This window comes from Colius striatus, chromosome 1, assembly GCF_028858725.1.
Source record: "Colius striatus isolate bColStr4 chromosome 1, bColStr4.1.hap1, whole genome shotgun sequence".
NCBI classification, from domain to species: Eukaryota; Metazoa; Chordata; class Aves; order Coliiformes; family Coliidae; genus Colius; species Colius striatus.
In genome coordinates, this window is record NC_084759.1 from 135,503,893 (window position 1) to 135,527,144 (window position 23,252).

A 23,252-nucleotide genomic window follows, 5' to 3' on the forward strand; every position below is an offset into this window, starting at 1 on the left:
CCAGCCAGTTGTGAGAAGGTCAAGCACCTCACCACCTGGGAACCCTTACTTACCAGTGGCAACCCAATACCTGCATTTCCAGCACTCCTAGGCAGTGTGGCAATGCTAACTCTTCGTAGGGATGATGATGGCTACACAAATAAGAGGTATTACTGACTCTACCAAGGAATGACTGGATTACTCACTGATCACATGAAATACCATCTATTTTTATACAAACGGTATACAGAAAAACAGATGTTGGTACTTTGCTTGAGGTGACACACAAAGAACTACACCAAGTAATACGAACAGCCCAAATCTGTTCTTTAAAGCAACAATCTTTCTCACAGTGACTGCTTTCCCCATGCAAACATCTGAAGTGAGACTGGCTGCAGAGCTTCTGACAGAATACCAAAGCTGAATGTGCCTCATTTTCCCTAATGGTGCTCACAGGCATTCCTCCAGCCAATTTAAATTGCTCCCATCTATTTTATTTTGTGTTTCATCCTTCAGTGCTAAACCCTTCCTCTGTAAAGCCAAGGAGAGAGCCACATGTGAAGAATATTTCTTAACAACTGCGTGAGAGCACAGCCATTTCAGCTTCTATAAATGCTTCATCTTTGAAGAGGGAGCACATGCAGTTCCCATGGGTTGGTGAAGAGAGGTAGGAACAACTGAAAAATATGTCCTTGTGCTTGATGACATCAGCCCGTCTTTGAGACGAAAAAACAGCAAGTTAAACATGCAGCAGAGCACCGGCACATGACAAAGCAAAGAGAAAAAAACACATAGAACACACAGAGACTCAAAACAAACACTTGAATATGAGAATTCATATTTTGTCAGGCTGCAAAGACCACTACCTTAGAAGAATTTGGTAGCTTCTTGTTTGCAGATTCATCTGTGAAGAAATCAAACAGAAAGGCTTACAGGACTGCAGTGAGCTTTATTTGCAACTAAAGGTCTAACTCTTTGCAGCAAAGAATGTATCGGAGTCCTCTCAGAAAGCAGAAATAAGATTTTGGGATTAAGCTTTCTATTTCATGATGTAAGTTCATAACATTCACAGATTTTACACCCTCTGCAAGCATCCATTTCTGTTGCTATCAGTAAATGTATTCTTCTATTGTCCAGCATCCTGTTACAGGATAGTCTTTTAGCCAGGAGCTAATAACTTGGGATTGAGAGGGCTCCTGGGAGCTAGTAGAGCCACCCTTCTGTTTTTAAAACACGTGTTTGTTTTTTTTCTTTCTTCAGAAGAACTTAATACTTCTCTGGCAAACCACAAGGGCACAGTGCCATCCGCAAGCCTTGACCACTGTACCATCTGCTTAGAGGGGGCAATTCAGAGCACCTGCACTTAAGGAGTCCGTTACTTATGCAGAGAAGAGAGCAAAGAGCATCTGTAGAGATCAGTCAAAGCTCACCTACCTAGAAATAGCTACTGGGAATGCTCCAGTGTGAACGAGCAACCAAATTTACTGCTCACAAGGAATAAGATTATCACCCACCACACGCAACACACTTTTCTAAAAGCCAGTGTTCCTGCACACTTGTAATGCTTCTCCACGCCCTGAGATTCGTGACAGTTTCCACACAAGTTTAATTTCAGAGAGTTGTTTCTAAAGGTCACATAACCCCTCTACCCAAGAAATTGTGCTTCAGCTTTAAGGGTCTATCCGGCCGGTGCTAGAACGAGGACAGTTAAAGCAGCTCTTCTTCGTTACCTCGATCTCCAAGGGTATTGAAGGACCTCTCATTTTGGATCAGAACCTGCTTCAGCTCTTCAAGTTCTGCATGTTCTTTAGCATACATGCGCTTCAGGTTTTCCACATGTTGAATCATCACTTCCACAGCCTTGCTGACACGGCTCTCCTAGCAGAGCAAGCGCATCAAGAGTAAGAAAAAGAAGCATCTCTGTGATAAACGGTATCGTGTTTAGAGTTTTGAGGCATTTTGTCTTCTTTAGCCATATGCTGTCATCTTACATGAGTGATGAAACATCCTCTCATTTTTTGTCCACCTTTCAAAGTTTCGCTACGACCCATCTCCCAACACATGCCCAAGTGACACAAGTCTCATTTCTCCAGTGATTACTCTTATCCTAAAATAAATTAGCCTTCATTTTCTGAGCCCTTACAACTCCTCCTCATCTCTTTCTCTCATCTACAGTCTCAGCTGTCACCACGCATTTGCTAGTATTGCCAAGTCATATTTTCATGCTGTTCTTTGGCATTATGCACAATTACACACAGCAGGTCTTTGTAAATTTCCACAGATTTAGTTTATTAACTGTCCTTTTCATAAGGCACAGAATTACCATTACAGCAGCAAGACTATTGTTACCACATTGCATTCTGTGCTCCCTACTGTATACATCCCTCTGATGTAAAGTTTCTTCTGAGTTTTTCTTCACTTGGGCTTTTTGGTTTGTTTTAAAACAGAAATATGGTCCTGATTTGTGTTTTTGCACAGTGTCAGTGCAATGTAGGTGCTCTCACAGGGCCTGGGCCTGTCCTTGTAACGACACAAACAATGATCTAAGAAGAGAAAGCCCAGAGTTGTACCAGTCAAGTCTATATTACATGCACAAGACTCCCAAATTGAATTCTGGAATCAGAAGCCTAGCAAACAGATACTGCTGTCTCTCTACACCTAAAAGCTTTTAAAACTTGGTACAAGGCACATTTACATAGAAAGAGTTACCTGATTAATAGCTCCCAACATCTCTGCTCTACTGGCGACTCGGGCTGCGTACTGGCTAAGGAACTGCAAGCTTTTCTGCAGCTTCTTAATGATCTCCTGTGCTTGGTTATCTTCTTCACACAAAGGAACTAAAGCCTAAGAGGCATATTGGCAAGAAAACCAGTGTGAGCTATTAGTAAAGAAAAGAAGGGTGAACGCAGCTGACGACGCTAGTGATTTGTGTTCAGACCCAAAGAGTCATAGGTCATCATCTACATTCTCGATCACCGTAACTTGGATATGGATCTCCAGTGGGCAGAGGCTTCAGCTTACCTAGTATAGAAATCAGAGGAAGACAGGAGTTCTTGCCAGATGTTTGTGCAACTACTGCCGGAGTGCACAAGATACTCAAGATGAAGGTTACCCCTCAAATGCTCTCTCAATATTTCAAACTGCATCAGTTTTTCTAGATTTGCTTATGTATTTCTCATATTCATCCTAAACCCAGATGCATTAAGACAGACACTTTGACAACAGTTCATTCCATCCATTCATCCCTACCAGCCTTGGACAATACCAACCTCCAGCATCTTTAGAGCATTTGTTATCTCCTTTTTCAAGTTTTCCTCAGCCAAGTCTCGGGATCTTTCTTCAAGCCTCACTCTCTTGTCCAAAGTAAACAAGTCACATTTAAAACCTAAAGATAATCTCAGGAATTCAGCCTGTTATGGGAGAGGAGAAGATTTCAGAATAACTCAAACAATGCAGAAGTTTTTAAAGTAGATTTGGATACTAACATAACATTTGGGACTACACCTCATGAACAAAGTTATAGGAGAGAGAAAAAAGAGAAGGTGAACAAAAGCCCACTTCCCTAAAGCCAGTCTACGCATCTGCAGCGAGGGGGGGGAATATACTCTGCAGCCACAATAGACAATATCCTTGGCAGTCCACCTGGCAGTGTTAGGTTAGTCATTGGACTCTACGACCTTAGAACTCTTTGGTTGGAAAAGACATTTTTTATGATTCTGTGACCCTGGCAGCACACAGTGCACCATCCGTGTCTTTCAGCAAAACTACCTTAAACCAGCACAATCTGCCTCCGAGATGGTCACAGCTATGTTCCTTCAAGCTTCCAAACAAAAGTTTTAGTAGTGACAAACCTTTAGCTCAGTTTTACCTTTTCCCATCCCATCCCTTCCAAGTTTTGGTTGGGCTTGGAAAGACTTACAGAACTTACAGGAATACCTCTGGTTTAAGCTGTTCAGAGACATTCTTTTACACAGGACAAGATACTAATCAGGGCTTATTGACAAGATCTTTCTATTGTACAAGACAGTCAGGGATACAAGCAGTTGAGACTTACCTCCACTTCTTTCTCATTGGGAGAGTCACTGTAGGATAAGAAGCAGCAATCATGTAACAGACTGCAGCTTTAAACTCATACTTGCAAGTAATTGTTGACAGTAAAAACACTTACGGCTCACTTTGCTTTGTTTTATCCGCCTTAATGCCACCTACGGTGGGTGAACTCCCTGAAAAGAAAGAAAAGTAGTTCTCAGAAGTGAAAACAACCTGCCTCCTCAAAGCAGCTTGGGAGAGTCTCTTAAGCTCCAACAGAAGCTGCTGTTAAAGATTTCCAGTGCTAAGCTCTTGCCGATAAAACTGATTTGTGTACCTCAGAGTACATTAGGGTTAGCATTGCATAGCACTGACACTCATACAAGGCCCCAAGAGTTAGTTATTGGGTTATTTAATTAGTACAGGAATGATTAATTATCCCAGCCAGCAGACTCAAGATATGACTTAGTACCTCACTATCTTTTAATGAGCTCCAAAGGCAGAAGGGGAGATGGTTAGAAGACTAGAGATGGCTAAAACAGTTCAGTAGAAACCATCACGCTGCTTATCTCTGTCCTATTGCCCTCAACTCTGGCTAGCATAGAAGATGCTGCTTTACGAGCCTCTGAGGAGGGTAGGCGCATCCAAATTGTTTCACATACTGCCAGTCCTTTGCAACTTTGAAGGCATTTTCCCTCCTGTCTAGATAGAGCTGGTTGCATCGGTATCTGTAGAAATCAGAGCAGTAGATTTTGCATGGTAACACCTTCCTTCTCTCCACTGCTGATCTATTTTGGTCTCTTAACTACAGTTACTATTCCATAAGATACCCCTCTTCCCCCAGTAACTGGCATGGGTCAAGTAGCTCTGTGCATCTCTTTGCACAGCTCTTAGCTCAGGTGACCAACACATGAGGCTCCAGTGAGTTACGTGGCTGTGTTCAGCAAAACATCTTACCTTTCCTACTGGGAACTACAGCTGATGCTTCCTCACTCTGCTCTTTATGATGTTTCTTTTCCAGGTCCACACTCTAAAAACATATCAGAGAGCAATTATAGCAAGGGAACAGACACACTACCCCCAGAGGGGCCTGTCCTCTCCTGTGGTATTTTTCTTTGTCTCTGCTCAGCCAAACTACTTCTGTGTTTCACTGTCACTGTCTCTTACCGAGTCTTGCTTCAAGACATTTTGAAACGTGGTTTTGTGTTCCTCCATCACGGGGCAGAATTCCTTCTTGGTTAAATCTGCTCCTGGGAAGAAACATTGGAGAAATCAAAGGTAGTGGTAAAAACAAAGCCAATCCTCAACAGTCAGGCTGTGGACTGACAAGGATAAAAGAAATTGCAGCAAATGCCAGGAGAGGGCATGTGAGAAGAAGAGGCAGCAACAGCAAAGAATGAGATGAAGACATAAAGGAAAAAGGGGGAAAATAATTGTGTTCAGCTTGAAAAAAGAAATCCCAGTGAGAAGTGATACAAGTCTACAGGTGAGATTATTACTCCTGGTTATAATTGCTCTAGTTGAAGTTGCATGAGTTACAGTAATAGTCCTTTCAATAGATGAGTTTCCTTCTTTTGATATCAGCATGGGGCTCATTTTGTCTGTTTGCCATTTAAAGATAAAAATGATAAACTGTATTTGCAATTCTATAAGCACAGGAATATGTAAAAAATTCCATACACAAACCAACAGTAGTAGTGAGTATCTGTAAGTATATTCTTTCATGTTACAGAATATCAGATGAAGTCAAGGGACAGACGCTACTTCAGCTGCTGTTACAGAGGAGCCTGAGCATAACCAGATTGTGAAATACATACAGTTGTGGTATTTCAGGTCTCCATAAGCCTCAAACATGATCTAACATTTGAACTGTCTATTGTACCTAAAACCTGGACTAGCAGGGTGATGACAGAATTTAAAAAAAAAAAAAAAGTACTTTCTTTGTCAGAAAACAAGTGGTAATGAACTATCAAGTTCAGGAACTGATGATGCCACTTCAAGTGAAGCCCAAACTTCCAAGTGCCTCAATTTAGAAAAGTTTTAAAGGCAGCAGAAATAACCTCCAGAAAGACAGAAACTAGGAAAAAAAATAAGCAATATATTTTTAAAAGGAAAATGTATAAGAAACTGAAGAAAGTCTGACAGTCTCACTAGCTTTTTATGTAGCAGTAACTCTGGTAGCTATTTATACCTTTCAAAGCATCTAGAATGTTTTTTTTTTTTCCTGGGCCATTTACATGGTCATAGACTCAACCAAAGACACAAACCAAAGGAATGGCACAACAACCAGCCTTAAATTTGAAGAGATTCATCAGGGTCTCTGTTCCAATACTAGAAACACTTTCTATTCTGAGGTACACAACAGGCAATAGGACTCTCAGACTCTAAAGCTATTTGGACTCTCTGATCTGTTTTGCATATCTGTTTCCTCCTTGCCAAAGACACCTAGAGCACATATGAAAATTAATAGCAGAGGCAAATTAGTAGAAAGAAAATGCATTTAAGTAATGAACAGAATTAGGTTTCAGGAAGACACTACTAAAGAAAGCAGCAAAACCAAAAAAGAACTGCCAACAACAGGCTTCTCTTTAGGTAAAGGTTAAAAAGTTAAACACGCATGCACACATATTTAGTGCTGCTTATTTACGTCAGCTTCTTAAAAAATAGCTTAAATACACTGTGCACATTACTCCAGCTTTGTTTTGCTTGGTGAAAAAGCACCATCAGATCTGGTAATAATAATTCCTTGGGTTGTTTATGGCTATAGCAAAAGACAAAGCCATACACAAAGATCTCTATCCCCATCTCTTCTCTTGACTCCATCCTAGCTTATTGTGTGCTGAGCAGTTTTGAGAGAGAGAGAAAAAGTGGTTTAGGGTGTGTCGCTAAACTTTTTAAATGATGAAAACATTGTTTCCTCCCAAAATTGCCTAGAGTCTAAACCCTCACAACATTTTGCCAGTCTAGCAGATACAAAGATTTCATCAAGTTAATTCATGTTTACTTCCTGCAGTACTGTAGGCTACCAGCTTCCTGCAAGTAGGTAAAGCCTTATTCCACCTCAGAGTCTCAGGGAGGGTTGAGAGGGCTTATTGGTAGAAGTGTGGTCAACAACCCAAAATCGTAAATTACTTTTCTCATTCAGTTTCCTCACTTCACAGATGTACTGGGAGCAAGCTGTTTCCTCACTGTGTGCCGCAGCAGTTACCGTACCTGATATGGGACCAGGCAGATCCTTATCGTCATTTTTCTCCATTGCTACGGAAGTCGGCACATCTTCCTCTTTTTCATGTGAGAGTTTGGGTGATTTTTCCTCCATAACAAGGCAGCCTACAATGTCAGACAACAAAGAGTTCTTACTCTTTTATAAACATGAAGACTTGAGTATATCATATCCAAGACTTTGAAGCACTGATAGATTTCACACATCTGCCCCATATTAAGGGCTTACCAGATGCTGGAGCAGCGCTTTCCAAGGAGGATGTGAGAACTTCTTGGTGTGGCTTTGAACGATCACTGCCAAAACAAAATTTCTTTAAACACTCATCTATATTTTATAATCTTGATAAAGGCTTTTAAAAGCTCACACAAAACCTGACCTGGATGGGATCAGACTGCCTGTTAGTGTTGTCTCTGCACAGTCGATCTTAAGGGAAAGAGAGAAGAGTTAGTACCAGGGAATGAGTTGTCACATGAGCAGAAAATTTGTATGTCAAAGTTTTAATAATTCCCCCAACCACGTTTAAATGATTTCAGTGGTGAAGAACTAGATGGTAAGTGCCTGTAACTTCACCTGCTAGCCTAAAGCCACCCATGCATACAGCGTATAGGTTAGCACGTTATCATCATTAGGAGCAGTACCTCAGTAATTTCATACTTAGGGATATATTTTGGTTTCCAATTTAATGTTTTGCTTTAATGCACATTTTCAAAGGGCCAACATATGTGTTACTACACCACTGTTCTGTCTTGATGCTGCTCATTAATATATCTTAAGTTGCAAGATCTTTACCTCGAATCCTACAAGGGAGAGCCACCGAGTTTTACTTCCGTAGAGATTTCAGACTCATCTGAGTCAATAAAAGCATTACTATTAACAGCTCAACCAAGCAGATGATTCAGAAATCAGAAGACTTGCACACTATAGAGTATATTTTAGTATCTGACTTTGAATGACAGCAATTTTCTAGTTTTCATCATTGTACTTAATTATACTTCAGGCCTCCTCCTTTGTATGCAAACAGCAGAGAGGAATTCAGCAGTTAAAGGCTGATCTATCATTTTGGTCATGTTCCTCTAGCCGCTAGAGTGCTGCTCTGGACCCGAGTCTTATCACATCACAGGCAAAACCAACATCCTCTTAAGTCTTTTAATATAGCAAGAGAGACCCTGAATGGGAAATATTCCTGTTTCTCATTTCACTCTGAAAAACTCCAGCTTGCTTATTCAATTAATAGATCAGCCTGTCTGGATGGGTTAAAGAAATACATGGTGAAGCAGAGGTTTAAAGGGTTAAAAGTCAGTCATGGCTTGTGATGATCTCCAACCACTGAAGAGGAGTGCTGAACAGAATCCAAACTCAAACTTGTCTCCAAACAGAGAGGGTATAAGGCTAGTCAGCTTTGGATAGCTCTCTAGAAATCGAGTGTCCAAAGAGCACTACTAAATTGGGGTGTCAACAGAAAAACGTATCCCCTATCTTGTCATATCTTCCTTTCTCCTTCAAGTGACCTCAGAGGACCCAAGAAATCTTGTCAAGTAGAAAAGGAGGTGACCAAGCCCTCCCGACCACCTTCTGAGAACAACTGACTGCTTCCCAGCATTAGTAAGCCCTTTCTCTCTCCTCTCCAGTCAGCCACCCATCAGGGCCCGCCTGCACTCTCAGGGCCTTTCCCCGGCCAGCCGGATGTTTCCTCTGATGCAAATCCAGGCTATTTTTATTCTTATTTGAATTCTTTTTTAAGCTTAAGGAAGTACAGTATTGCAATTGCCTTGTTCAGGCCATTAGGCTTATAGGAGCACTGGGAAAAAGAGGAGGTGAAAGTGAACAGCATAGTGTAATAAAACAAAATAAATTGAAAGATCTTTTAACATACCCCTCCACAACCCCCTACCTCCCTCCACACACCACCCAAGCAAGCAAGAAAACTCTTATATCACCTAGAACTGACTAAAGCAATATGTTATTCTACATGTCCTCGCCCGCCTCAGGTAATCACATCTGGTTATGATGCAAAATCCTCAGTTCAGTTTTTAAAACCCAACTGACACTTTTGACTGTGGGCTCCCATGGATTGCACAAAGTACATGTAAAGGGAAATAACAACAACAAAACTCCTCACATTCTAAGTTTCCTAATAAAGTCTGTTTCATGGGTAATTAAAGAATGGTGGTTCTTAATAATAAAGGTATGGAATCAAAGATCATGAAGAACCATTCTTATTACTTGGGCCCCTTCCATCCCTTTGATGAGCGTCTCTATCACAGACAATCTCTGTCCCCAGTCTTGTATAACAACTCCTGCCAAACAAGCATTAACATTTGGAAGGCCTATCAGTTGGGTTTAGATTGGAAAAAGCTTTCACATGTTATACATCTAAACAAGTATAAAAATCCCAAGCTTGACCTGTTTATTACAGGAGCTCCTTCAAACAGACTATCCCTGAACTCCTGTGGTGACAACACTTTGACAAAATAACTTGAGTTACTTACATGCTGAAGGGCTTGATCTGCTCATACACATCTGCAGCTACAGTATAATTGAAAAAAACCTAGAGAGACTTTTCCTATTAAAGGATATTCAAATTTTGCTACACATCACCATTTTTAGAACAGATACTGGACACAGTCTGATTTCCTTTACTCTGGGGCAAGCTTTAGCATTCTCATTTCCCCCCTCTAGAACACTCACATGGAAATTTTATATTAAAGATAAAAGGGCAAAAATGGAACGTGACATTTCTGAGCTCAACCACAGTTACAGAAAGCTCCAGAGCAGTGAAGCACAAGTGTTTCAAACAACTTTGCAAGGCTGTGGCCTTTCAGAAGGACTGGATAAAGCAAAAGCCCTGGAGATTCTTCTCTTCAAGGCAGCTTAAGTAGTAGCAGCACAAGCTAGAAGCTCCTTGCCCACTTTATCCCAACCAAGCAGCGTACTGAAGCTACAAACAGTTCTCACCACTCTTACTTTTTACCCTCACTGCACTTTCTGTGTTGATTTGCTGCTACAAACTACTTGCTGCACTTGCGGGCATTGCACAGCAGCTGGACTCATCAGCCTTGAAAAGGTTATTTCCAGGTTCACAGAAACCACTGACTAACATTCTTCCATCATCAGCACCATTACTAGCAATAATACTGGAGCTTGTAAAAGTAATTACAGGTCTAGACTTCAGTAGTTGGCATTGTAGCACAGAGTACATGGGGGGGTGCTGAGCTGCAGCGCATCTTGCTGTTGTCATGAGAAAGCCAACTGACAGCTTGAGCTTTAGATGCAGGGTTCATTGCAGCATCAAAGGCTTATGTGAGCACACCAGCTGAAGGAAAGTTTTCACACAGCAAAAGGTGTCATTTTTCAGCTGTTACACAGTAGCCGTGGGAGAAAGTACAGAGAGAGGCAGCATTCACGACTAAAACATCTTGTGGCTTCTTGCAGGTGGATAAAAAGAGCAAAAAAAGATCACTCAGACTTAGCTGGCAGAACTGAGCATTCCTGCAGAAGCAACACTGCTTCAGGCCTTAAACCCACATTTAAAATGCTCCTCGGCTAAAAGCATGAGCTAGCTACGTGTGAACATCAAGGCATCTAAGTCTGTAACTACAGCATTTCAAAACATGCCCCCATATAAAAGACTACCCCACACAGAACAAGAAGTCACAGCACTCTGGTGACTGTTGCCAGCTCCATTCTCCTTGGAGCAGTGCTGATTAATAGCTGCTCAGTCTGGATCTAAGGGACTTGAACCCATTCATAACCACACCTCTGGCATCAGAGACAGCACTCACCTCAGTAAGTGAAGAGTCCATCATTGTAATGGAAACAGGAAGGTCTGCATCAGTATAGTTGCCAGCAGTGCGTAGTTTCCACCTGGCAATACACGTTTTATTTGCATACTGCCCGAACAACAGTGAGATATATTGTCAATTTTCCTTAAGCACACAACAACTGAAGTCACCAGTATCTGCACAGTCAGCCAGCTGGTCTCTCAGAGAAAGACAAATTCATCACTAACATCGATCTCTCCTCCCCCGAACAGCAAGAACCACCACCAGTCCTTCTCCCAACCTCCTCCACACTGCACAATTCTACAGAAAACCAGTGGCAAAAGCTTCAAGAGCTGCTGAGTCTTTTGCTGCAGACTGCTTGCCTCTGCAGCTTTAGGAATATCCCTATCTTTTAAAATATTCACTGACAATTGTTAGCTAGCTTTCATAATCATAAGCAGATCAATCTCTATTTTAAAGATCTAAAGGAGGCAGTTTGATAAGCAAAGACCTCAGAACTCCTGCTCTAAATTCTAGTAAAAAAAGAGTGACTGCTCAAAGCCAGCAGGATTTTGGGTCCTAAACGGGAGTGTCAGCTGTTAATTAAATACTGCAAAACAAACACAAGAATAACGCCTATGCCATACCTCAATTTCACCAGGATGAGACGGAGACACGATTACTGTGTTTGGCTGGTGGACATATCAATAGCTTCAGTAAAAAGTTTACTACTACTTTTGTGACAGAAGCAAAGCGTCACCCCATAAGACTATTAGCTGATGCCATAACACTATTAGCTGACCACTTAGTGTCCAAAATCTTCTGGATAAGATAAGCTGCTGTTAAACTCAGCATATCCTGAGGATACAGCTTTCCCCTGGAACCTGCTAGATCCCAGGGACCCTTTCACCCCAAAGAGGGTATTTGACCATCTTACTTGCACTCCACTGATGTCACATTTGAAATGGACACATGTCCCAGATGACAGCTGTCAGAGCTCTGGCTACAAGCTCGGTCCCAGCTGTGCACAGAAGAGTTATTTGGGCATGAAGTTTCCAAGGTCAGAGCATCTGTTAAGAGAGAGACAAGCGTCAAGAGCGGCAGTTATCAGAAAAGTTGGATTTAGTCATGTGTCAGTGTTTTACTAAGTCTAAGATAATCAAGAAGCCGAACAACCAACCATGCATTTATAACGAGACAGCTTCCATCTTGGTATGAAAAGATTAGGTTACGTGGTCTTAACGTATTTTGTAGATTCAGAGTCCACAGCAACTGTGAATGGGGATTTCTCCATCAATCAGGTTACAGAAACTTCCACGCAAGACAGCTTTGTCACAGGGAATCGTTTTGAGTGGCAGAGAGGGCTGGGAATTAGATCATCTTTTTGCTGTGTCAATACTTAACTGGTGCAGGCTGAGAACACCTGCCTTTTTTTGTGACAGAACAGTAAGATGCAAGAACACTTTGAGCTGGCCCATTGAAATAATCCTTTCAAAGCAGCAGAGTCCTTCCCTAAGCAACCTGTGCAATCAAGCAAAATCAGCTTCCATTTGCTCTAATATGGCATGCACCAAGATTTGACACCGTGCTGCACCAGATTACCAGTGTTTTGTCAATAAATCATAGAATCATAGAATGGTGGGGATTAAAAGGGACTTTTAGAGATCATCTAGTCCAACCCCCCTGCAGAAGCAGCTTCACTTAGATCAGGTCACATTGGAACATGTCCAGGCGGGTCTTGAAGACCTCCAAGGAAGGAGACTCCACAACCCCTCTGGGCAGCCTGTGCCACTGCTCCCTCACCCTCACAGTGAAATAGTTTTCTCTTGTATTTACGTGGAACGTTTTGTGTTCCAGCTTCATCCCATTACTCCTTGTCCTATTGCTAGCCACTATAGAAAAATGCATTTCCATCAGGGATTGCTTCTAATACTTCATAAAAGTAATTGTTTCTGAGTAGCTATGTTACCTGCTCAAGCTCTTAAGCCAGAACTGATCTCAGCAGCAAAGTAGGAGGACACTGCTTGCTTTCTTAGTGTGTGTCAACCAGAGGGAATGGGAAGGACATAAATTAAGCCCTCTTAATTCAGAGTAGCAAGCATCTCGTCAGAAATATACTTGGGATGTGTGATTTATATCAATACCCTGTTAAGGTGTTGGAGACTGCTGTTGTGCTGACAGGCAGTTGTCTTTTTATTGCAAGTGTTGTAAACTGGATTCAGCCTCCTGGATCTCATGCAGAAATAGGCCAAAGGCAACAATAGATTTTATTCTCTACCAGCATGTTTGGCATCCTTGATGCTGTTTTATCATCTCTATGTTTCAGGAGGGAGACAGAAAAATGGCTGATACCGCTAAGTCTTACCTAGCAGACGTGTACCATGCCAGTGTGAAATATCCGAGGGCAGTGTCCTGGGAAGCTCGGTGTGCAAGAAGAGTCCTTCACTCCACAGTCGTTTAGAGCAACAGAGCTGCCAATTGAGAAATAGAAAGCGCTGCTGTTGTTCAGATCACTCTGAATACATTAATGCCACCAGCTCTCCACACACCCACATGGTTGCATCTGCATAATGTAAGACTAACAGTTTTACAAATACGTCATCTGTTGCTTTTGTGTCTAGAAAAGCTCACATCTCTGATGGTCAGAACAGATACACGAAGAGGGAGAATAATTCAACTTTACATTTGCAAAAGATGGGTTTGTTTCAGCTAGGTCTGGGACTAGATACTACAAAACTAGGCAAGATGAGCAGTACAGGGGAACCAACCCCCTCCCCCCCTACCCTTATGAGAAAAATACCAAAAAAACCAACCCTCAACCCTTTCAGCCAAACCAATCAGACAGGCTGAAAAGCAGAACATTCATCCAATGTCCAACACCTGCTACAAAGGTCAGACTATCCTCAGCAGGAGCACAGCTCCATCTCAGCTGCATGGAGACAAAGCACAGCCCCTGCCATCCCCTGCCCCTGGATGCAGACCACTTGCTTGCTGTTGAGTGTTGAAGAGGTATCATCTGAAGATAGCTAGAGGAAACTTCTGAAGTGACACTTATGCAGCTCTCCTGGACCTAACGTCCTTTAAGTGATGAACAGCAAAAGAAACTGGAAGAGGTGGCCCTATCTTCAGCATCTGATCCTTCTCAAAGTACAATTTATCAAATGTCTGCATTTTTTTACAGTGGCTGTTTAAAAGCAACAGGAAACTGGTTTTGAATACACCTCACGTGTGTATGCACACTTGTATACATGTGTGCATATCTAATTCTTTTTGTTGATTGTTTAACTCAGCAAAGTTCCCAGCAAGCTCTTTCCCTCAGTTCATTAAAAAAAATACGAACAAAGCTAGTGTCATGTTTTCATAGGCTCAGCAACAGTCATCGCAAGCACTTACCTTCCCTTTTAACGGCTCAGCTGATGTGGGCAGCAGACTGTGGTCAGATTCTAACTCTGCACAGCACTGTTGCAATAGAGAAATAGTTTAAGGCAGGCAGGAAGACGTAGAAGAAAATAGGTAAAAAGAGAAGCACTGCTATCAATTACAAACAAAACAGTTTTATCCAATTGAGGTATATTCACTGAAGTATTTCCTGATATTGAAGTATATCAGGAAATTCATGCAGTTTTTAATTTCCCCTTTGTTCATTCAGCCTTTAATTCTGCCAACCTTCATGCACAAATACAAGTTTTAGTTGCATGCAGCTGGTTCAGTTTTGATTCTGCTCTTCTGAAGCCCCTGCTACAGCCTAGGATGTGTTTTAAGATCTTCTGTTTGTCTTTATAAATGCCTTGTTATTCCGTGTGAAAACCAGACCGTTCAGATCCTGAGCTATAGCGTTTCTTACTACGGCTGGTTGGAAAAAAAGTGTTCCCATAATGTCTCCCCCTCCACCCCCATCCAAACTTGAAGAAAGTATTTTTATTCCAAGCAAAGCACTCCAGAGTTATATAACTTCAAACGTATTTCCACCAAAGGGCACAAAGGTAATAACTGTTTCACTGCCTATTCCAATGTTGGGATGCTGAAAAGTCTACTAGATTTTAAACATTTGCTTTTAGGACTGTTGTCTGAAGAAAGGGCTGACTGTGGGGGACAAATCAAACCAATGCATCAGGGAAGCTCCACTCAGCCCCATTTCATACAACGACCAACAACTGTTTACAGTGAAGACCGACACCACACCTGCAAGTTCTAGCCCATTTCTTCCAGAAGGCTGAAGAGGAAAAATACCAGTGTGCAGATCAGTACATACAGTTTGCTGCTTCCAGGCACATACACATTAGGAAAGAGGAAATCAGATGCTGCCGAGTTACTGGTAGACCCTCTCAGCGGGTAGATCCCCTTCCACCAGAGCACCTCTTGTGCCAGCCTACCTTTTTGTCTCCCACCAAATAAGCTTCATACCTGACACAGCAATTCACAGAGTCGCCTTTGAAGCAGTTCCCATCTCAGTGTATTAGCAGTTGCTAAGAAGAGACATTTACAAGTCTTAACGGGGTTTCTCAGACTTTGATAACAAGTAGTCAGTTGTTATAGAGTCTTTAAACCTGACCATTGCCTATCACAAATTCATTGTACTTTGCTTTAGCCTAGTTACTAGAACCTACCAGGGTTCAAGTGCATTTTGTTTTGCAGGCCCACAGAAAACACTGGGCACTTTTCTTCCCTGTGGTTACATTTTGTTTTGCTATGACAAGGAAGGGGGAACAGGCAGCAATGCTTCTCCACATCATCAGCATTAAGGTGACACAGCTCCCTGTGGAAATGGACAACTCCATTACGACTTAACAGAAGAGAAGCATTTGTTCTTCCACTTCGACATCAAGCACAGAAGTTTTAAAGTCAATGGGCTTTATGTCATACTTCAAAACATATTTGTTCAAGTTTGGTAACGGCAAGGCCTGCTTCTGGTGACTTCTACGTTGGAAAAAGTCTATCGTAGCTTTTATGCCATAGGCAATATTGGTTGGGAGATGATGACAAGAGATTTCAGTAACATTCCCACTTCAGGGCCCAAGCAAAAACCAAAGGCAGCTCTCAGGAGCTTGTTCACCATTTTCACTAGGTGATGACTGTAGCAATTAGTGGCATAGCATGAAACACAAAGAGCTGTGCCAGGCTGTCTTGGGTTTAGTAGCTTCAGTAGCCAACAGGTTCCCTGATTTCTCATCTCTTACCATGCAGGTGGAAGGAGGCAGAAGAAAGGAGTGGGTAGGGAAGAGACAAGAGCCTAGCACTTGAGTCAGAAGGGGCACTGCACTTGCCTGGCTTTCTGCAGGAACCAACACAAAGCATTGTCCTTCCCCATTCCCTAACCTTGTCTCAGTCCTTCATAACCTGTTGCCTTTTCTCTACACATCTACCCATTTGCCTCTATCTACAGAAAGATATTTCTGCAAACTCCCTGGGCTCATTTAAAGCCAAGGTCTCTGCCAATTTCAGGGTGGTGTGGTTTTGAGGGGACTTCTTTAGGAGTTTACTTTTTTTCTTCTTTGGGTCACAGTGGCACTGGTCTCTTCCACATATCTGGGGTTCTTCTTACATTTACTCCAAGCTCACTTTGCAGAAGAGTTTGGTCTATTCAGAGGTGGAAAATGACACACTAATTCTGTCGTTACGCCGCTTGCTAAAAAACCAAAACGACTCCAGAGTTTGACGTAAGGAGTAAGCATGAAAGAAGCATGAGTATATACACACAAACATTGCCAAAATACTGCTCAGAAGTCAGGAAGCACAGTCTGGAGATGTTTCTGTCACATCAACACACAACAGTTGTGCCTTAGAGCTAAAGCGCGGGGGGGGCTGTAATTTTCCGTATAAGACAAATCATAGTTTCATATATTTGTGCATTGTAAACAACTTTATGTTGAGCATCAGTCACATTTCCCTGGGAAATGCATGCCTGAGGCCAAACATTCAGTGGGCTTAAGTCAGTCAAGGTTTTTTCCCTATAAGGAACTTAGAAACACTCCAGAATTTGGAAAGAAAAAGCCCCATGTGCTAGAATCAGGTCTCCTGTATTCTTTAAATTGCCCAAGATTTGGAGTGCTCTTGTTAGCAAGTGAACAAGTGGCGGTATGAACTTTCTATAGTTCTGGAGCAGACGTTGCACGTGTATGACAGAATGACACAATTGCTTTCTCTTAAGAAGAGCAGCCTAATATCGTGCAGTTATTTGGTAAAGGTGTAGCAGTTCCACCCATGGCACTACCCTTCCTCCTAGGACTGGAGGATTTTGTTAGGAGGTTCTACAGCTTCGGGCCAGCCCAACACCCACTCCTCAGGATCCCACCTGATTCTTAGCCCAGATGCCATGGTCGCAGATCACTTAAAAGAGAAGGAAAACAGAAAGACTGAAAGAATACCAGAAGACTCCACGAGCCAATTTACTGGATGACATACAGATCGGTCCTATTCTTCCCTTGCTGTAACAGAACCATAAAGGATTTGCCCATGCAAGACTGAATGCTGGCACACTGCCAGTAGTTACTCACTTTTCTGGTCTTCCACTTTTTCTTCAAGCAACTGGCAAGCTCTTGTTAAATCTGTATTCACATCCTTGAGCTTCTGCTGCTCAGAAATGGCTTCCTCTAACTTGCATTTCAAGAATGCAGCTTCCTCACAAGCAGAGCGAAAGGCTTCCACTTGATCTTCTGCCTAAGCACAAAACAATATTTAAAGGAAAAAAAGAAAGGAAGGAAAAAAAGAAAGCAGCCTGGCTAATGCGATGAGCCTCTACAGTTCATCTAAATGAAACCAAACTGCATCTGTTCTTTCTCAGGAAGTGATAAAGCTCCCTCTGAACTTCTGCATTTTTACATTGGAGTGGACTGTGTATGGAAGCTATTTTTGGGGTTTTCTGTTTTCTTTTTTTTAAGCCACCACAAATATGCAATGCTGCCTCTTTCATCAGCAAACTGTTGTCACCACCCCCTCAAATTTTACTTCCTCTGCTGGTTCCACTTTTGCAGCGAGGCACTTCATTCTGAACATGCAATTTCCTTTCCCAACAGCAGCGATGCATTGTGTCCAGCCTTTTGCATCTGCTTGTTTCCTGCGTGGAAGGACTAGACCCTCTCTTACATGTTTGTTGGCATCCTCAAGCCGCTTTGTAGCTTTTTGTAGCTCTAAACCAAGGGCTTCCACCTGGCCAGCAGTTTCTTCTTGTAACTGTTTGACAGTTTCTATCTCATCTTGCCTGCAGAGTGAGAGAGCACAAACCACAATCCTTTACTGACATTTTAGAGCAGGCGTGCCCAGGAGATGACACATACTAATTGTTAAGACATGAATCGAGAACCACATTCAGCTGCTACATATTGCAGCTCCCCAGGATCCAGCTTCAGGGACTTGGTTCTTGACAAGCACAGTTCAACCTAGTAGGCAAAAGAAGCATTTCTATAACAGCTCCACAATTAGGAAGCAGATGGAGCTTTACCCTGCTTTCTCCACAGCTGAGCAGTGGCTATGCCAGCTCTGGTCAGCTGGGGAGCCTAGTGGAAGCTTGTGGAATATGCAGAGGACAATCAGGGCAAGAGCTTGGAGGGGCAAGCTTTTGCGATTTGCTCAAAAGAATGTATTGTCTCATGGCTTGTATCCAATTACTGTTTCTCCCAAAGTCAATAATTCTGGAAAAGATAGGCTGGAGCTATTACTGCAGATACATAGCTTCATCCGATTGACTTACTAGTGTTTCAGAAGGCATTTCATTTATCAGCAAGCAGATGCCATTAGAACCAGTGCTGAAGGTGACGGCTTTCAAGGAACCCCTTATTTTTCCACAGCAGAAACTTTTTGCCTGTTTCTTATCTAACTCACCTTTGTATATGTTTTTTTCTTGTTACCACCACAAAACAATACTGATAGAGAGGCAGCTTTAAGAAACCAAGCCATCAGTATTTTTGTCAACTCTTTTCAAAGTGAAGGGAGAGCCTATGGGAGGCCTACATTAACAACATTAAGTGGAAGATAAGCCAGGCAAAAGTGCAATACAGTTGCTATGCACTAGCTCTGGCATACCCACTCCCCCAAAACTAAGCAAACAAGAAACCCAAATGAACAAAAGAATACCACATGGGCTTTGAAGAGGTACCTGGCAGAGAGCTCTTTCCTTAGGTGAAGTTTCTGTGTCTTGGCTGTCCTCAGGTTGCTTGCCATTTGAATAAAATCCTTATCTAGGGATTCCTTATATTTTTCCAGGAGATGAAGTTTCTGGGTCCAAAGGTGTATCTTTTCTCCAAGTTCTTGCTTGAGAGCCTAGGGAATTTTGAAACTGAGTTGTCATGTGGTTGGATGAGGAGCAGAGCCAGAAACTAAAACAAAGCCCCAATCTACACAATGAGAATTGATTTCCCTATTCCATTGTTTTAGTACCATCTCTTGCATCCAACACTATCAGCAATTAAAAAGCTGGCCAATTGACAATATTTTGCACTAGAGTGGGGAAGGGGAGAGAGAAAAAAAATGAGGAAAAAATAAGTTTTAATAAGGAAGAAATTACAACGTGGTTGTTCTGTACTAAACCAAGTTTTGTTTAGTCTAATAGGTAAAAAAAGCTCCTAAACTTCATACCTATGCCCTCTAACTCCTGAATCTAACAGGCTAGACTCTTGCCCAACGTTAATGCTTTGAGTGCTGAGGGAGCTGGCTGATGCAATTGATGATGCTCTGAGTCATTTTTGAACAATTATGGAAGACAGGCGAGGTGCCCAAGGACTGGAGAAAGACCAGTGTCATGCCAGTCTTCAAAAAGGGCAAGAAGGATGACCCTGGAAACTAGAGGCTGGTCAGCCTCACCTCCATCCCTGGAAAGGTGATGGCAGAACTCATTCTGAAAGTAGTCACTAAACATATGAAGAGGATGGTTATCAGGGGGAGTCAACATGGATTCACCAAGGGGAAAATCCTGTCTAACCAACCTGATAGCCTTCTATGAGTGCATAACTGGCTGGCTAGATTAGGGGAGAGCAGCAGATGTCGTCTACTTTGACTCCAGCAAGGCTTTTGACACTGTCTCCCTTAACAGCCTCATCAGAAAGCTCAGCTGATGTGGATTGGATGAGGTGACAGTGAGGTGGATCAAAGCTGGCTTAATGACAGAGCCCAGAGGGTGGACAGAATCGAGTTGGAGGTCTGTGGCCAGTGGAGTTCCACAGGGATCAGTTCTGGGGCCAGTCTTGTTCAACATCTTCGTCAACAATCTGGATGAGGGGACAGAGCGTACCCTCAGCAAGTTCGCTGATGACACCAAACTAGGAGGACTGGCCGATTCCCCAGAAGGCTGTGCTGCCATTCAGCTGGATCTCAACCATCTTGAGAGACCAGCTTCGATCTCATGAGGTTCAATAAAAGCAAGTGCAGAGTCCTGCACCTGGGAAGGAACAACCCCAGGCACCAGTACAGGCTGGGGATTAACCTGCTGGAGAGCAGCTCTGCAGAGAGAGACCTAGGAGTCCTGTTTGGCAATAAACTAACCAATGCTGACTGCAGGATTGCTTGGTTCCAATCATTGCTCCCACCTGCCCAGGAAAGATGAAGAGGGCAAGCTACAACATTTTTCAGTACTAGAGCTGGATCATGCATGATTAAGTTGTAAAATATATTTCTGCAGAAACTTTTCCTGTGGAGCACGTCTAGCAAAAGAGAACACTTTGCCTTTTAGAAGGGAGCAAACCCTCTGAAGCTTTTGATTTAGAAAATCAGTTATGAAGCTAATCTCTTTAGCATCTACTACCAGTCACATTCAGAACACAAGGAAAAATGCGGGCTCTTGGTACACAGAAACATGCAGCAGGCAGAAAAGCTTCATATTTCACACAATATAAGGTTGTCATCGGACCTCTTTTTCCTCTTCAAATTGATTTGCTTCACCTACCATTTCTTGCAAGGATAGCTTTAGACAAGTGAGATCTTGCAAAGAGAAGTCATGAAAGGTACAGCATTTTCAGTGAAAACTAATCATCCCCTTCCTCCTCAAAAAATCCACACAAGATGTTTCTCTCTATACAACCCCCTGACTCTTAAATGGACTGCTATGGTCAAGCAATTAGTTTATAAAACTTGAAGCTGTACGATAACTCACCTTGAGTTTTGTGAAATCCTCACTACTTCATAAAAAAGCTTCAGAGAACAGTTACTTACCATAAGTTTTCTTTCCCAAGCCTTTTGCATGTTCCCATCCGTATCTTTTACCCATTGTAAATAAGTAATGACAAGCTCCTTTGCTTCAGAGACTTCCTCTTGCTGAAAAACAAGAACAAGTCCCACAAAAAACAAAACCAAATACCTCAAAATAAAACAACCACCTCTTTCCTTTAAAAAAAACAAAACACCCCAAACTCTAGCACTTCCAGTACTAGTCTGACAGAACACTGTCTAGAATTACTCAGCTCATAAGTTACAGTAGATGTCAAGTAATGTTGTTATAGTATATTTGCCCATCTGCTCTCACCCCCCAATAAGCTATTCTTATTTTTTCAAAAAGAATAAATATGATCCGATTATCGGTGCCTGGAGAAATCCTAATTAAAAGGCTGATAGAAGATCCCAACTTTATTCAAGTAAGCTCTGCCACTGACCAGGTTTTGCATGACAGCCTTAAATTTTTCTCCCACATGCTCAGGTCCCTGAAGTAAAATCAGCACTTCACGGTCCAATGTTTCATCCAGGGATGTCCACTCGGTCTTGGTTATCTTTGAAGAGAGAGAAGAGCCAGCTAGTTTATTTTGACATCTCCTTATTACAAACCAGCATCGGTGACATTTAGACTTTTCTGAAGTATCCCTGCATCGTATTTACCAGAAGGTCAGAGCTACTGAAACTTGAAATTTGTAAAAGCTTTTCAAAACCATCACGTCATGGGGATTCAAGAAAAGCCAGCCAAGCTTCTGAGTGATCCAATGCAAATGTTCACATCAAGAGTAGGCAAGAGGAAGTAAATAATTAGTTATCTTTCTTCATCACTTGGTAAAGTCTCTTCTGAATAAGCTGAGCCCTTACTTACTTTACAGGTGATTTGCTGGAATTTGGTCTCATTTGAGAGTTAAACATGACGATTCACTGTGGCTGTAGGGAGCTGTAGTAGCAGAGAACACATTATTTTTCAAACAGAGCTGCCTAGCCAAATATACCTCATTTCTAGGCCTGTACTTTTAGTCTGTTAGTAGATGTTTTCAGCTGCAAAATCCAAACTCTTTGCAAATGCACCACACATACAAAAGCAAGTAGCAGCACAGTGAAGTCTTACAATGCTATAAATCAATACATCACTGCAATAGCATATATTTATCATCATCTCTGCTGTACAGCTTACATCTGAAGGAAACATAGGACAGTAAGGAAGGATGGGACTTCATGGAATTGTCTTTAGGGAAATGGGCACAGATAGTCCAGATAGAAATCTGAACCAAAACCATAACGTATATGGTAAACAGTTTTTCCCCCCAGTAGTTCTCCATTAGAGTGCTGAAAAGCTGACAACGGTAAATTAGAGACCACACTTCCAGTGTTGTGTGAAGCATGTCTAATAAAAAAGAAGTCGTTCCCAAGAGTCACCAAACCACCTGCTGGGTGTTCTGCAGAGGACATGGAAGACACTAAAACTCCAAACCAACAGGCTTCACTGCAGTTCTAAGATTTTTGCAGGCTATGTCAGACTCAGAAGCACACCTCTCCTGTTGTCCTTAAAGTCATTATCCAAAGACCTCATGAGAGGAGGAGAAAGAAGGGGAAGAAAGGGACAGGACTTTCTAAAGATCAATCTCCGTTGTAGTTGCTGAGGGACAAGGGAATGGTATCTACAGAATCTGAGTTTCTAAAGAATAAATTTCAAAGTTCTACAAGCTCTAAAAGCTTGTCAGGATGCCTACTCTAAAGCATCATTCTCTTTTTCACTATATTAAACTTCAAGGAAAAAGAATTCTCATCACTTGAAACTGAAAAAATCATTGTTTATGTCCACACAGAGGTCACTCTTTCTTCTACTATTGGCATAATAGTCCTTATATATTTGAAAACTCCTATCTTCTATCAGTCTGTTCTTCTGCCAGCTAAACGCATGATAGATTTACTTTGTAGGTCTCTTTTTTTACATTTGAGTGTTTTGCTTGCTTTTCTTTGGACGTTCTCCAACATACTTGGAAGAGTATTGTAACCTTCACAGTATATGCTTGTGTGCTGGCATTAATGGCTTTGAGTTCCAGAGTGACCAAGGATCTGCAGTAAGTGAGCTTTGTTATTCCTTTACTCATGCAAGACAACTG

General features: G+C 42.0%; 1 protein-coding gene across 1 annotated transcript in view; it reads right to left on the reverse strand.

The window, feature by feature from the left end:
• LOC104562794 (inositol 1,4,5-triphosphate receptor associated 2) overlaps positions 1-23,252 on the reverse strand; it is a 35,092-nt gene that overhangs the window by 2,577 nt on the left and 9,263 nt on the right. Inside the window, exons 14-36 of the mRNA XM_062008973.1 lie at positions 21,543-21,683; positions 21,133-21,234; positions 19,085-19,248; positions 18,076-18,190; positions 17,487-17,649; positions 15,397-15,458; positions 14,386-14,451; positions 13,977-13,979; positions 13,358-13,463; positions 11,930-12,062; positions 11,014-11,095; positions 7,608-7,654; positions 7,460-7,524; positions 7,222-7,338; positions 5,176-5,258; positions 4,966-5,038; positions 4,148-4,202; positions 4,034-4,061; positions 3,249-3,389; positions 2,689-2,823; positions 1,710-1,857; positions 840-883; positions 54-131 (exon numbers count right to left, since the gene is read on the reverse strand). Coding sequence (XP_061864957.1) covers positions 54-131; positions 840-883; positions 1,710-1,857; positions 2,689-2,823; positions 3,249-3,389; positions 4,034-4,061; positions 4,148-4,202; positions 4,966-5,038; positions 5,176-5,258; positions 7,222-7,338; positions 7,460-7,524; positions 7,608-7,654; positions 11,014-11,095; positions 11,930-12,062; positions 13,358-13,463; positions 13,977-13,979; positions 14,386-14,451; positions 15,397-15,458; positions 17,487-17,649; positions 18,076-18,190; positions 19,085-19,248; positions 21,133-21,234; positions 21,543-21,683 — 2,151 coding nt within the window. The remainder of the gene's footprint in view (positions 1-53; positions 132-839; positions 884-1,709; positions 1,858-2,688; positions 2,824-3,248; positions 3,390-4,033; positions 4,062-4,147; positions 4,203-4,965; positions 5,039-5,175; positions 5,259-7,221; positions 7,339-7,459; positions 7,525-7,607; positions 7,655-11,013; positions 11,096-11,929; positions 12,063-13,357; positions 13,464-13,976; positions 13,980-14,385; positions 14,452-15,396; positions 15,459-17,486; positions 17,650-18,075; positions 18,191-19,084; positions 19,249-21,132; positions 21,235-21,542; positions 21,684-23,252) is intronic.